Source organism: Siniperca chuatsi, linkage group LG9, assembly GCF_020085105.1.
Source record: "Siniperca chuatsi isolate FFG_IHB_CAS linkage group LG9, ASM2008510v1, whole genome shotgun sequence".
Classification (NCBI taxonomy): Eukaryota; Metazoa; Chordata; class Actinopteri; order Centrarchiformes; family Sinipercidae; genus Siniperca; species Siniperca chuatsi.
The window spans coordinates 12,660,046-12,674,423 of NC_058050.1; the positions used below are offsets into that span (position 1 = coordinate 12,660,046).

Consider the following 14,378-nt stretch of genomic DNA (forward strand, 5'->3'; position numbering starts at 1 on the left):
ACACAAAGATCAAAATCAACGACATATATTAAAGTTAACCCCAGTCAGATGTTTTATAATTACAGCATCATTAACAAAAAAAAGGCTAAAACAATAAAACACATTTTTCCAAAATGTTTCAAGTTCCACAGTAGCCATAAACAAACACAGAGAGAAAAATAACACCTTAGAGAAGCACCGGCCTTGTTTCTTGCTACAGATTAACAGAACTCATCTGTTCTCGTTCCAGCAGTTCAATCCACCCATCTTCAGATTTTGGTCTATCAAGGCGTGAACAAAGTCGCCACGTTTAGACGTTGATACGACATTTAAGTGAACAGTTCAGAGTGACAGATTGTATCGTGTCACGTGATGTCAGCTCATTTGGCTTAATGCTATGTCGGCCTCTTTGAGATAAATAACAACCCGACAAGGCAGACGTAACGTAATGACAACGTCTGGCTGTGTTTATCTCCACTAGTAATGTGTAAAGTGCAGCATTTACACAATATCTTAAAAAACTAAGCTTCAAACAAAAATCCTTTGCATATTGCTAAAACAAAAGAATTGTACATACAGAAAATAAAAAATAAAGCCCTTTAATAGGGTGTTTAATATATGTTGTCAGTAGTCAAATTCTTTCTTGACCCAACTGGTTTGATCTTTCTTCACCTGTCACTAACTGCGAATCATGATGAACCTGGCATGGCAAAAAAAGAAAGAAAAAAAAGCTAAACATGTCTGAAAATATGGATACACATGGGACGTTAGGACTGTACATGCTTATTGTTTGTTTTGTCAGTGCAGATGTTAGCTTTGTTTCATTAAAATATACACCTGTTAATTTAAATCAGAAGGAAGAAGAGGGAGCAGTAATGACAACTGATTACTGACAACTACTGAACTGGTCCTGTGCGTAATCAACGGTAAACACCAAACATGATCATTAATCCTTTGCCATATAGTTTATACATAACCAGAATCAAAAGAAAACATTCAGAGCAATTCCAGGAACATTTGTGATTTCAGCAACACAATCTTTATCTTTCTTTAGTTCCAGTTGAAAGTTAAAGCGCCAGTGACATTCTTTCTAGTTTAAAGGAATTGTTCTACATTTTGGGAAATAGGCTTATTTGCTTTTTTTTGTCATAGTTAGACGAGAAGATCAATATCATTCTCATCGTCTGTACAAAAAATATGGAACCACTGGCAGAAAACCTTTAGCTTAGCTTAGCACAAAGACTGGAAACAGGGGGAAACAGCTAGCCTGGCCCTGCCTCCAGGTAATAAAACCCACATACCAGCACTTCAAAGGCTCTCCAGTTGAAACATTTTATCTTGTAGGTTTAATTCTTATAAAACACTAAATGTAAAAACGACAAGTAGTAGTTTTATAGGCATGTTATGTGCCGTACTACTTCTTGGCCAAGAGAAAGTCCAGCACATAACTGCCTGTAAAACCGCCTGTAAAAACGCAACTTGTTTTTACAATACACGTGTTAATTGTTGAGCTTTAGAGGTGCTGGTAGGCTAGCTATTCCCACATTTCCAGGCTTTATGCTAAGCTAAGCGGCTGCTGGCTGTAGCTTTATATTTACCGTACAGACATGAAAGTGGTATCGATCTTCTCATTTAACTCCACGCAAGAAAGCGAATTTCCCAAAATGTTAAACTATTCCTTGAAAACATTGCTATGTGTGTCTCAGTCAAAAACTAGACTTCACATTAACTTCCTGGACAGCCTTAAAGGTATGACAGGCAAACAGGTGCTGAAGAAGGTCATAAGCAAAAATAAAATTGAAAAAAGACCATCATCTGTTAAACAATAAATAAAACATGCAGAGGAAAATGGAGATGTTTCACCTAAAGAAAAACATCTTTAAAACCAGGTCTGACAAAAACATTGTCTGTTTCACAGCAGGGTCATCAAGATGCTTGTGTCTGGTTGACACCACACACACACGCATGTCATTTTGAGTTGATAGCTAGGGTAAAAAAAAATCAACGTTTTGTTCTACTTGTGGTTTGCTTCATAAAAATTAATTCCTCAGTGCCTCCATTGTCATTTTTGATCTAATACTACTAGTATCTGAAAATGCTTTGAATCTCGTGTTCAGTTATTCTACAATCGTCTACACAGGAACTGTGAGCAGAGACTGAGTTTATTCTACTAAGAATAACTCCAGTTAAGTCACTGGATGATAGTAGAAAACCTTGTCATCTACTCTATTCTACAGCTACTCTACGTTTACTACTAATTTAAGTCCCTTTTTCTCATCCATACGCCCACCATTTGGTTTAACACAAAATCTTTGTTTGATCAATAATTTACACAGTTACTCAGTAAAAATATAAATTATAATGTACAAGATGCTTGTCAAAATAAAATGTGATGTGTTTATCAGTCTAAAACAAGAAGAAAAAAAAAAGAGATCCATAGTCACAATTTGTTCTGCTTTGGATAAAAATATCAATTAATACAGTTCTCCACAGGTTGTTTGTAGTTATGCTGCTGTGGTAGACACTCAAACCAGTTATCCACCAGAAAGGTTTTCCATGCAAATTCACCTCTGAGACCTGATGCTATGACACTGACTGAAACAAGTCTGAACCATGAATGTAACCAAGTTCAGGGCCAGCAGGAGCAGAAATAATCAGACTAACATGCTTCCCCACAAGACGGAGTCGTACAGAAAATAACCAGCGATCAATAACTTAAGTTCACATTGGATATAAATTATACAAATTTCTGAAGCAATATGTGAAGACTTTAGTTAAAGAAACTATCTAATACTACCTACTGCTTTGTCTAATAACATACCGTTTCTAATCTACAGAAAAAGGATTTATCACTTAATACAACTTTAGTGCAGCTGTACTGCATGTAGGCTGTCTTTTGTGGTCAGTTATTTGTGTCTCTACAATTTTTATAAAGTATATGAAAATGAGATCAATATGTTATGGAACTTATTGTAATGCTTCCCATTTTCTGATCAACCATTTCCAATTTAATTAAATATTGGTTACTAATTGCCATTTCTCTTTTGCTAACTCACCCAAGATGTCCGCCATTGTCTTCATATTGTCTGTCCTCCACTATTTTATCTTTGTTATTTCAGATGATTTCAAGTTTCTCGTTTGTTTTTTAAACTGACACGAAAATGTCAGAAATCACATTTACACTTAATAAACACTTGTAAAAATGTGAATCCTCTGTTCCATGTGTGTATTTAACTTCTCTCATTGACTACTTTATGTAACATGTACATAGATTGTCTTAACACCTTTCAGAAGTATTTTCACCCTCCAGCAGCCCTTTGTGAAATAAGATTGTATTTATTTTCAATCCTCATCAAAGGCTTAAACATGGCTTAGTTTTGAAATACCTCCTAATGTAAAAGACATGACCATCATAATGTTTTCTGCCCTCTAATTACTGTACAGCATCATGACATTAGTTGATAATAATTCACTTTCCCCCTGGAACTCTGGGAGATGTAGTTTAGTTTCTCAGAAGTGCATTACAGAGATGTAATGTAGAAATTTCCAGTCTTTGTTATGTTGTTTTTTTATGTCACAGTTTGGTATAAAATAAAAATCAATTCCAGTTGCCTCTGTAAAATCTAATTTTTACACTTTTTCTGTTTGTCAGTGAGGTTGTTTTATAGTTATAGCGCCAGATGTGTGCATCCCAAATTGTTTACCTTTATAAACTACAGTGTTGTGATGTACTGTGTGCATGTCGCTCCTTCACCGCTGAGTGGTCGAGGCTGTGAGAGGCAGATGTGTGCATGTGTTTGTGTGTGTGTGTGTGTGTGTGTGTGTGTGTGTGTGTGTGTGTGTGTGTGTGTGTGTGTGTGTGTGTGGTGAGTACATTATGTGAGTCTATGTGTGGGTCACTCTGCGTTATTGACGCTGTAGGGCGGCGGAGGATCCAGGCTGTGTTCAGAGGAGGGAGTCGGGGTCCCTGGGAGTCCAGAGGAGGGGGTCGGTGAGGCGGGGGGCTCCTCTGAGTCAGAGTTCTCCAATGAGAGGTCGTCGACCAGCGCTCTGCGTCCACGTATTGCCAGGGGCAACGGAGCACGTCTGGACAAGAAGAGAGAGAGAGTTACAGTTTGTCCAGCTGTGAACAAGCTGAGTGCAGGCAAAGATTTCTCTGGAAAACTACTCGAATATTGGCTCGAATATAAGACGGCCCTGATCGTAAGTCCACCCCCCCTTTCCCAACACATGATTTTGGAAAAAACATTTTTGAAGATACAAAGCACTTCTTAGACTTTTTAGATTATTCCTATCAGTCCCCAAGGTAATATTAGTCCAAAAAGAAGAGTCCTCATCCTTGTAAAAGTGAAACATGAAATCCTTCCATTAAACGTAAATTTCAATTTCACTGTCAGGATGATTTCCTCTGGCTGTTATCATGTTTCCGAGTGATCCTCATCGTGACATTGCACAACACCGGTAATTCTTGATGAATCTGTACCTGGTCTGTTTCAGCAGTAAATACGTCGGAAACTTCTTTTGACTTTACTTTATACTCATCAGGAAGTCAGCAAAACCCTTTTCAGGAGCCATCAGAAACACCTGTAGGTTTAACTGGGCTTCTTTAACACGTTTAGGGCTGACTAACTCTAAACTCACTAGCCTAGCAACATTAAGGGTACAAACAACCCATAATGCAATATTCTTTGTAGGAGGCGGTGTTACACTGGTACTTTCTGCATTCAAAAAGAATATCTGCTGTTGCGAACAAGTAAATGTCTAGTCCTTGAATATAATACAAACCACACTTTTCAAACATAATATTAATTACTTAAAACTAAGGCTGTTATTTTCATTAGCGATTAATCTGTTTATATTTAATTGTATATATTATATAAACTGTGTATTTCAATTAATCAATTAATTGTTTAGTCTAAAAAAGTGTCAGAAAATAGTGAAAAATGCCACATCACAAGTTTAGAGTGTCCAAAGTGATGTCTCCAAATTGCTTGTTTTGTCCAACCAAAAGTCCAAAACCCAAAGATTCTCAATTTACAAAGATATAAAACAAAAATATTGTTCAGGTGCTATTTGTTCTGAGGAGAACAGCAGAATAACAGTGGAATAATAAGCAAACACTTGTTTAGCAACAATTACTAAATCACCTAAATACCATGTTATGTAACTATAGATAAAATGCATAATAAAAAATATCCAACACACACAAATAATAAAAATATGACACACACAGTGACCTACTTATCTGGTCTCCATTCAGGGATGCTGAGTGTTGGTGTGACGGAGACAGATGGACAGTTTGTCAGTGTTAGATGGACACAAACGGATGCAACGAAAGAGCAAAGCAAAACAAATCATATAAAGTTAATGAGGGGGTTAAAGACAAACAAATAACAATAAATGATGATCATTCAAACAGAAAATAGATGCACACACCCACACACACACGTGGTTACCTGAGCTGGCTGCGGAGAGAGGTGATCTCTCGCGTCATGCTCTGACCGCTGTCAGTGAGCTCTTCGAGCTCCCTCTGCAGTTTCCTCTTCTGGGCGTTGGAGCGAGAGTTCTCCTCCTCCACCTCCTCCAGCTGCCTCTTCAGTTGCTTCAGGCGGACCATTGACTTATCCAGCTGGAGGGGGGTGGGGGTGGGGGTGGAGCGGAGGTAAAGGACGGAGCGTATTGCAGAGGTCGGGGTGAGACACATGAGATCGGAGAGAAGAGGGGAACAAGAAGAGAAGAGAAGAGAAGGGGACGGATATATAAAAAGAGAGATTAGTCTGGGAGCAGGAGGGCTGATAGGGATCAGGAGTCAGATTAAACCTGGTAGATTATCACCGATGATGTTTTGGGAGGAGAGTCAGTGTCTCTGCTGTGGTTGAGGGATTTATTTTTTGGAGTGGAATACACTCTACCTTCACAATGAACACAGATGCCGGGCGGGATTAGGATTAGGTTGGACTGAGCCAGATAAATCACTCATTTGAGAATGATTTTTTTCAACACTTTATAAAATTAGAGCAGTGAGCTTAGCCGAACTGACCACCATTCAATTTTTATTTAATGCTCTGTCCTTGGCTATACTGTTCTGTGTATCCTCTGGTGGCTCACCTTAGCTGATGAAGTCAGGATAACGTAAATTTTCTTACCTGTTCTCTGTACTGGTCTGCATGTCTCCTCTCGTCCTCTGCCTGCATCATCACCTCCTTCAGTTTCTTCTCTGTCTTCCGCACCAGTTTGCTGGCCATGGCTCGTTCCCTGAGAGACAGAAAAGTTCATTATGAGCTACATGTAGCAGCAAGCAATTCAAGACATCTATCAAGGCAAAACATTACATTCTAATTGTGTTTTAGGGGCCTTCTACTAGTTTTTGTGGAAGGTTTAATGAACTACAAATCTGCAAACACTGCTCAATTTGTAACACTAAGATTGGTTTTATTTTAGATGATTGCACATCCCATTTTCCACATGTATGTCTCATTGTTGGAAACTGTTGACCTGCCTTAAAAGTTGCAAATTTAATTTTGAGTGTTTATTATAATTGTGTGAGCTGTGTGATTTGGGTGGCAAGTGAGTTTCATTTTCTTTTGTACCGTACATATTGTGATGATTTAAGAGAGTTAATGTTCCATGAAATGTCTCGACAAAACCCTGAAATATTCTGGTGTCCAGATGAGCAAAAAATTGGAATGGCTGTTTAATTTTGATGTGTTTAAGTTTGCTAACTTTGTCTCAAAAGCCTGGAAAGGAAAAGATAAGAATACGATAAGATTATTTAATTAGTATTTATTCAGTACTACATAGTACATGTTTTTGTCAGTGATTTTTGAATTCTGTTGTTTAGTTGTTTTTCTATTTTTGGACTTTCTCTGTTGTTTGTATAATAATAATGTATAATGTAAATTACTTTGAGAAAGTAACTTTTAATATATAGTAAACTTTATGTAGAAAATTTGCACTGCCCCTGGTGTATTGCCCCTCATTATTTTTTTGTTTGGGAAACAGGGAAAAGGTTTTATTTTAAAGTGTATTTCTTTCAAACATATTATCGGTACTAATGCACGTGTGTCTGTATCTCTCACTGTCTCTCCTGTTCCAGCTGCTCCTCCATCGACTCTATCTTGGCCTCGAGAGCGGCGACGCTGAGCCTGTGTTTGCCCCTCACTGCTCCCTCCATGTCCCCCAGTCGGGCCTTCAGCTCCTTGTTCTGCCTCTCCAGCTGCTCCCGAGCCGCCTCTGCCTTCTGGGCCAGAGTCCTCTCTCCCTGCAGCTGCACCGTCAGAGTCTCCACCTGGACCACGAGCAGAGCGGCAATAATGAGGTGTGCTTACATTCATGTAACAGGTGACAGAGAGAGTGGTGGATGTGTGTGTGTGTGTGTGTGTGTGTGTGTGTGTGTGTGCAGGTACTTCTACCGCACCTGTAGAGCAGTCTTCCTTTGTCTCTCCGCTAGCAGTTCAGAGTTATTCTGCTCCTCCTCCAGCTCCTCTTCCAGCTGACTGACTCGTGCATCTAACCTCCGCTTCTCTTCAAACAGTGCCGTCCTGGACAAACAAACAGTTTTAGTAGTACCGACAAAAATCCAATCAACAACACAACGATTAACATAGTATATCTGTAGTGAAGTGATACTAACTTTTCAGAACTGCTGTTGACCATCTCATCTGCAATCTCATCTCTCTCCTGCTGAGCCTGTCTCCTCTGCCTCTCTGATACAGAAAGCTCCTACACAGACAAACGAATGCACACAGGGGTTTAAAAGTCACTTAGAACACAAATGCCATTGTAAAAGCATTATATCTTCATATCTCTGCTGGGTTTCAGTTAAATATACGCACCTCAGTGAACTGCAGGACTTCTGCTTCCAGTGTTTGGATCTTCTTTTCGCTGTCTTTCAAGTGTGCGATCACCTCATCCCGAGTCAACTTGGCCTCATCTAGCTCACGCAGAACTTCCTTCATTTGACCCTGTGATGAATATAGATTGTTTTTTTAAATGCATGCCATTGACAAGTATAGAAAATTAATATTTATGTGTGGGAAGATTTCTGTTTTACCTGCAGCCTCCGTAGCTGCTTCACAGCCTCCTCTTTTCCACGGGTGGATGCCTCCACCTGGGCCTCGGCTTCCTGCAGTTCTGCTTCCAGCTGCTTCTTGGACGACACAGACTGAGACCGCTGACTCCTCTCCTCCTCCAGCTGGATCTCCAACTCCTTCACCTGGCATAGGAAGGAGGACATTTTGAGTGATTTGGAGAGAGGAACAGTAACAACACCTTCTGTGATTTCTTCTCTCCTTCCTCTCTCTACCTGTTTGCTGAGCGCCCTCCTCTTCTCCTCTCCCTTCTCCTCGCTGGTGCTTATTTCCCTCTCAAACTGAGCCTTGAGGGCCTGCAGGGTGACCTCCAACCTCAGCCTCGAGTTCTCCGCCTCAGACAGCTCCTCCTCTAGCTCCTGCGTCTGAACTCGCAGGTTCTGGGCTTCTGTTTCTAAGGTCCTCCGGGTCCGCTCCAGCTCGTGGACCTAACGAAGAGCAGATAAGAGGCGCTGACTCACTGAGGACTGAGACAGAGAAATAACAGAGGTTGTCCCAAGAGGAAGATTCTTACGTTCTTGCCAACATCATCTTGCTGGTTTACAAGCTGTTCCATTTCCAGGCGGAGCTGCTTGTTGGCCCTCTCTAGCTCTTCCCTCTGGTCCTGGGCCTCCTACACACAGAAACACACAAGAAGATTAATCACCACAATTTTAGATACATGACAAACATTCTTGTATTGTCTGCTATCAATTAGTTTACCTGCAGGGCTCGGGAAAGTGCCAGATATCTTGTCTCCTTCTCTCGGCTGTCTGCTTCCGCTCTGTCCCTTTCCTCTGCCAGCCGAGCGCTCACCGCCTTCTCCTCAGCCAGACACTGAGGGGTGAAGGGGACAAAGTTAGAAGTCAAGGGAAGACATTTGAAGAATATTTACTCAACGCAAACTGTTGAGGTTCTGACCTGATCGAACTTCTTCTGCCTCTTCTCCAGGGCTGTGCAGTTCTGTCTCTCTCTCTGCAGGGCAAGTGTCATGTCCTCTATCTCCTCCCTCAGTCGCTCCCTCTGCCTCTCCACTCTATCCTTCTCCTCCTCCTTCTGTCGCTCCCTCTGGATGGCGCTGTCCAGCTCTCTCTGGAGTTTCCGGCGCGTCTCCTCTCCGGCTTCCACCGCAGTGTTCACCTCCTCTGACTGCTTACGAAGCTCTGCCAGCTGCAGAGGTAGAGCAGAGAGGTGTATATAAATGTCATGGGTGTATTTATTGAAACTTCACGAAGCAAAAACCATCTAACCACCAGTTTTACATCTTTAGTCTACTTTGGATATTGTGATATTGGATATTGTACTGGTAATTTTGATCTTTTACTGCTGTGGACCATGGTCTGGAATAACATAAATTGATTAACATGTATTTCAAAGAGATGAGTTAAACAAAGCCTGCGTGGGTCTCTGATTTACCTGCTGTGTATGAGTCTGAATCTGCCGGGTCAACTCTTTGGCTCTCTCCTCCTCCTCCTCGAGTCTTTCCATCAGTCCGTTCTTCTCCTCCTCCAGCGCTCGCACCCTTGAGCCCAGAGCCATCTTTTGACGCGTTTCATCCTGCAGCAATTCCTGAGAGAGAAGAAAAGACATGAGTGTCAGCCAAGGCCTGGTGACAGTCTGTGCATGTGTGGGTGTTTTTGAGTCAGGATTGGAGCCAATTCTTTCATTTTCCTCAATTCAAGATGTTTTAAAAACAAATGTCTTTCTAATAACTATAGGAGAAAGTGCTATAAGTGTCTGAGGCTGTAGCCCAAAAGTCAAAGCCTAACATCACACCTGACCCCACCCTGGTGTCTGTGTGTGTTTTCAGTTTGTTACCTTTGCATCATGCAGCTGACTCTCCAGGTTGCTGACCTCTTTCGAGAGCCGAAGGGATTTGGTGTCAGAGGAGGACAAATTGCTGGAGATAGCCTCAATCTCACACTGAAAAAAGACAGAGTGGGGATAAAGGTGAATTTATCAGAAAAAATACAAGAGGATCTCGTTGCGGCAGAAAGAGAATCTGATTTTCTTTTAGTTTAAAACATACAAAGCAAAAATTAACAACAAAACATATGAATTGAAGGTTTAATATAAGTGCGTTTGTATCTGTATCTGTTTGCACCTGTAGCTTGTGCACTCGCTCTTCCCTCTCCTCCCTCTCTCTGTCAGCCTGAGCCAGTCGGGCGCTGAGCTCCTGCAGTTGAACCTCGGCTCTCTTGCGGCCTCTCTCGCTCTCCATGCGGCCCCCTTGGAGGCTCTTGAGCTCGGAGGTCAAATTCTGCCTCTCTTCCTCCAGCACTGCCTTGGCCTTCTCCAGGGACTGACGTGCCTGAAAGAGAACATGGACGCCACATGTTGAGCTAAGGGTGCATGTTTACAGGTGCACCTGTTTTTGTGTGTTCTTCTTACTCTCTTGCTGTTGTCCAGCTGTTCCTGGAGGCTGTCTATGGCAGCGCTGTGTTTGATTCGGAGTTCTGACAGCTGGGCCTCGTGGCGGCGAGTCTCGTCTTCAATGCACCGCTGGAGCTCATTTAACTCTGCCTCCCGGCGAGACCTGTATAGATGGAAGAGGAAGGGGGTCAAAGGGTTGATGTTAAAAATATTCGCTAATAATTTTCTCTAATTCTTGCCCTTTTAGTATACTTTCTTTTTCAGTCCTGATCTGACAACAGAAACACAAAACGGGAATTTCAAAGCCTAAATTTTATGATAATTTATGTTCATATCATTTACCTTAGCTCCTGCTGGGCAGCGGTGGTGTCCAGAGTGTCCTCCAGCTCAGTTCTCAAAGCCTCGAGCTCCTCCCCCAGGTCTCGCCTCTGTTTCTCTGCCCTTTCCCTCATCCCTCGTTCATTCTCCACTTCCTCCTTCAGCTCAGACAGCTGGGACATGGCCTCCCTCAGCGCCCTCTGAGCTTCTGCACGACGCGCTCCTTCTTCCTCCAACCTGACAGAAACAGAGAAAGACAAACTAATTAAGGGAGGGGTGAGGTGAGAAAAATCCATGACAAGCTTTTATTTGTGTTACTGTGTGTCTGTTACATGTCGTCCTGTGTCTCACCGGCCCTGCAGGGTGGTGATTTCCTTCTCCTTCTGAGCCAGACTGCCCCTGAGCTCAGCGGCCAGCATGCCCAGGTCTGACAGCTGCTCCTGGGCCTCCACCGACTCGCTCTCCATCCTCCTCCTCCACTTCTCCTGCTCCAGGCGACCCTGTTCCTCACGCTTCAGGCGCTCTACACACGATTGTAGAAGCGACAGATTACAGATCGCAGGATTTCGACAGTAAAAATATTGAGTCAAAGTTGGATAACCGGGATACCGCCAGTCACCAGTCAACTACTGGTGAATTATGACTGTGAATGACAAGTTTGGGAGGTTGCTTTGTATTCTTAAGTCATGTGCTAAAATGTAAGATTCCTCTAGCTATGGCTAAAATGATGGTGATAATTAGTTTACTTGATACTGAGATTACACAATGGCATTAGGACAGTTACCCTCTAGGTCAGCGAGGACAGCATCCTGTTTGTTCTTGAGTTTGTTCAGACTTTTGGATTTCTCCTCTTCCTCTGTGAGCTGATCAGTCACCTCACTCAGACGCTCCTCAAACTGTTTCTTCTCCTGCTCAGAGAAAAATAACAATATAGCAGTGGATCATGGAACATGTATAAAAACATGTATACCATGATGTACAAAACAAGTTTTTCATTTGACATAAAAGTGTCAGCACAGGACCAAGCAGACACAAAATACATACTGTATATATGTGGGTTGTTGTTATAGTGAATGTTTTATCTAACATTCACGCCAGTGATGCGCGGACCGCAGTTACATCCGCAGGCACCATGGATAATATGCGGATCGGATGGGCCGGGTCATAAAAATGTACCTTCTGATTAATAGCGAACAGGTGAAATAGGGTTAAGCGTCTCCCCATTAAGCTGTTCTGCATTTACGCACGAGACACAGCAGTGTAACATCATTGTTTATTTAATCTCCCGACACGCTGAAAGGATCGGTCAGGATCTAATGTTAATTATTGTTCTGTGTTCTCTACACATCCAAATGGTCAAACACACAGTCCAGGTTCATGCAGTGAAACTGGAGTAAAGCAGCCGTCCTCCTGATAAATCCTGAGCTCCATCAGATCTATCTAAAAAAATGTATTTCAGAAGCTAAAAGTTTAATTCTAATTTAAGAGTTTCCTCTGTCCTGTCAAGTTTATAACTACAGTTTTTAGTTTTGCTGCTTAAATGTCCCACGATATTTGCTGTGACATTACTGCGCACATGGAAACGTTAAAAATGACTGATAGCAGCCTCTCTAATCATTAAAGTAAATTGTTAAAGAAAACACTCATACATGTAATGTATGTATGTATGTATGTATGTATACATGTAATACACAAAATCACTTGGAAAGCTTGTGATGCTCGACATAATTTAAAAGGCAAGCCTACAGGGACCGGTAGAGGTGGAGTGAAATGTCCATGCAGGTGCAGGTCTCTAAATCGGAGAAAATAATTTGTTTGTGTGGGTGGCAGGTGGATGATTGATGCGTACATATGGATTCGGATGACGGCAGAGCCGATCCGTGCATCACTAATTCACAATTCAAGATGATAAAGCTCTAATGTGATGTCCACCTTGCTGAGTCGGTCTCTCTGCTCCACTGCATTCAGCAGGTCCGTTTCCAGACTCTTCACTTTGGTCTCTAAGGTAACCTTCTCCAGCAGGAGGCGCTGTCGGGCACTTTCCTCCTCCTCTAACTGCTCCTCCAGGTCCTGACAAGGAGAGGACACAATTTAATAGCATGCAGGGAAGGGAAAGACAGCCTTAATTTAACTTCAGTTCTCATGTAACAGATTTTCTTTTGTTTTTATGTCAGTTGGTATTAGTTTCTTTTTACATATTTCTGGAGAGTTCACTGACTTTACTTAATCTCCTGACCTGTATATTCTGCTGCATCCTCTTCTTCTCATTGGTCATCTGTACACCTCTCTCCTCCTCTTCCTCCAATCGACTCTCCAGCTCGCCCAGCACTTCCTCCAGCTCCTGTTTACGACTGGCCAACCTGGCCCTCATCTCCTCTGCCTCTGCAAACAGCTCTGCCTCCGCCTGCAGCTGGTCAGCCAGCACTGCCTTCTCCTCAATCAGCTAGAATGTGACATAGAGATGAGGAGGAGGAGGAGGAGAAGGAAGAGTGATGAGCGAGGCACTGATTCATAGCAGAGGGGGTAACAGGCAGCAGAACAAGGTGGAGGTTTGTTTACCTGAGCGTGTTTCCTGTCCAGATCTATGTAGTTCTGCTCCGCTCGGGTGAGACTGTCCTTGACCTTCTGGAGTTGGGCTTCCCTAACCTGGATCTCCTCATCTTGCCGGGTCACCTGCAGCAGGGGCTTCACCTGGTTGGCAGAGAGCAAGGGTCAGAGGTCAATGTGAAGGACATCCCCATTCCTGTATCCCCTATGATTGTATTTCCTGCATCAGGCTGATTTAATTTTTCTTTCACCTTGTCAAGGACCTAAAGTCATTGTATGGATTTTACAACATATTTTTTCTATTGCCAGGTTCTAATACCCAATCCAGTTGCCTTTGCTTTAGTTAATAAGTTTGTTTATTGTGAGCTGGGATGTGAGATGTCATCCAACCTGCACCAACTAGTAATCTAATCTCAACTAGTATCTCTCTTCTTCATTTTTACTGTCACAACTTTTTAAACAATGCAAGTTTGTTTTACAAGTGCAACTAAAAGAAATCAACGTAGAAAAAGAGTAAAATAAATTGAAACTTTTCAGCCGTGTCAGTGATCACTTGCAGATGTGTCCACTGTATATTTCACATCTCTGTTGTAATGTAGTGGTGTGCACAGTACCTTGGTGAACAGCCGCCACCACTGCCAGTTCCTTAGTTTAAGGTACGCAGCACAGTTCCTCTGCATCACCCTCAGCGCGCTCAGCTGCTGCTGCTTCTTCAGAAAGGCTCTGAGACGTAATAACAATGAAACAATAAATCCACAAAAATACATGTGCGTGTGCAGATTAATCTCTGAAATGAAGTGAAAGTGGCGAATCGTTCTTTCAGACATAGAAATTAAATAGATGTCAGGTATTAGCTCTTCTTTACCCATAACAAATGATGATTTTTTTTTTTTTTGCTAGACTACAGTAGAAAATAACATCTGCGGGAATTTGACTGGGTCATTAATCATCATCAACAACTTAATGATTACTTTGACAGGTTTACACTGCTCAGTGATGGGGCAGTACTAACACTGAGTGACTGGTACCACAAGATATTTTGTTGTCAAGCAAAAAAGCGAATAACACTAAATTTGCATTTTAATGTTTTTA

At 42.0% G+C, this 14,378-nt stretch overlaps 1 protein-coding gene across 7 annotated transcripts in view; it reads right to left on the reverse strand.

Annotated features, from left to right (window-relative positions):
• Window positions 1-9: 9 nt before the first annotated feature.
• The window catches only part of myh14 (myosin, heavy chain 14, non-muscle), a 33,694-nt gene continuing 19,325 nt past the window's right edge, over window positions 10-14,378 (reverse strand). For 6 of the 7 annotated variants that reach the window (XM_044208702.1, XM_044208701.1, XM_044208699.1 and 3 more), the window contains 24 exons: window positions 13,901-14,009; window positions 13,299-13,430; window positions 12,976-13,182; window positions 12,672-12,809; window positions 11,524-11,647; window positions 11,091-11,262; window positions 10,764-10,976; window positions 10,440-10,584; window positions 10,153-10,359; window positions 9,867-9,971; window positions 9,465-9,617; window positions 8,970-9,218; window positions 8,772-8,885; window positions 8,584-8,682; window positions 8,285-8,497; window positions 8,033-8,194; window positions 7,815-7,943; window positions 7,613-7,701; window positions 7,397-7,520; window positions 7,059-7,267; window positions 6,126-6,234; window positions 5,436-5,608; window positions 5,221-5,244; window positions 10-4,065 (listed from right to left, as the gene is read on the reverse strand). In XM_044208702.1, coding sequence (XP_044064637.1) covers window positions 3,876-4,065; window positions 5,221-5,244; window positions 5,436-5,608; window positions 6,126-6,234; window positions 7,059-7,267; window positions 7,397-7,520; window positions 7,613-7,701; window positions 7,815-7,943; window positions 8,033-8,194; window positions 8,285-8,497; window positions 8,584-8,682; window positions 8,772-8,885; window positions 8,970-9,218; window positions 9,465-9,617; window positions 9,867-9,971; window positions 10,153-10,359; window positions 10,440-10,584; window positions 10,764-10,976; window positions 11,091-11,262; window positions 11,524-11,647; window positions 12,672-12,809; window positions 12,976-13,182; window positions 13,299-13,430; window positions 13,901-14,009 — 3,589 coding nt within the window. In that variant the 3' untranslated portion in view covers window positions 10-3,875. The remainder of the gene's footprint in view (window positions 4,066-5,220; window positions 5,245-5,435; window positions 5,609-6,125; window positions 6,235-7,058; window positions 7,268-7,396; window positions 7,521-7,612; window positions 7,702-7,814; window positions 7,944-8,032; window positions 8,195-8,284; window positions 8,498-8,583; window positions 8,683-8,771; window positions 8,886-8,969; window positions 9,219-9,464; window positions 9,618-9,866; window positions 9,972-10,152; window positions 10,360-10,439; window positions 10,585-10,763; window positions 10,977-11,090; window positions 11,263-11,523; window positions 11,648-12,671; window positions 12,810-12,975; window positions 13,183-13,298; window positions 13,431-13,900; window positions 14,010-14,378) is intronic. The other variant, XM_044208700.1, reaches the window with a different exon arrangement.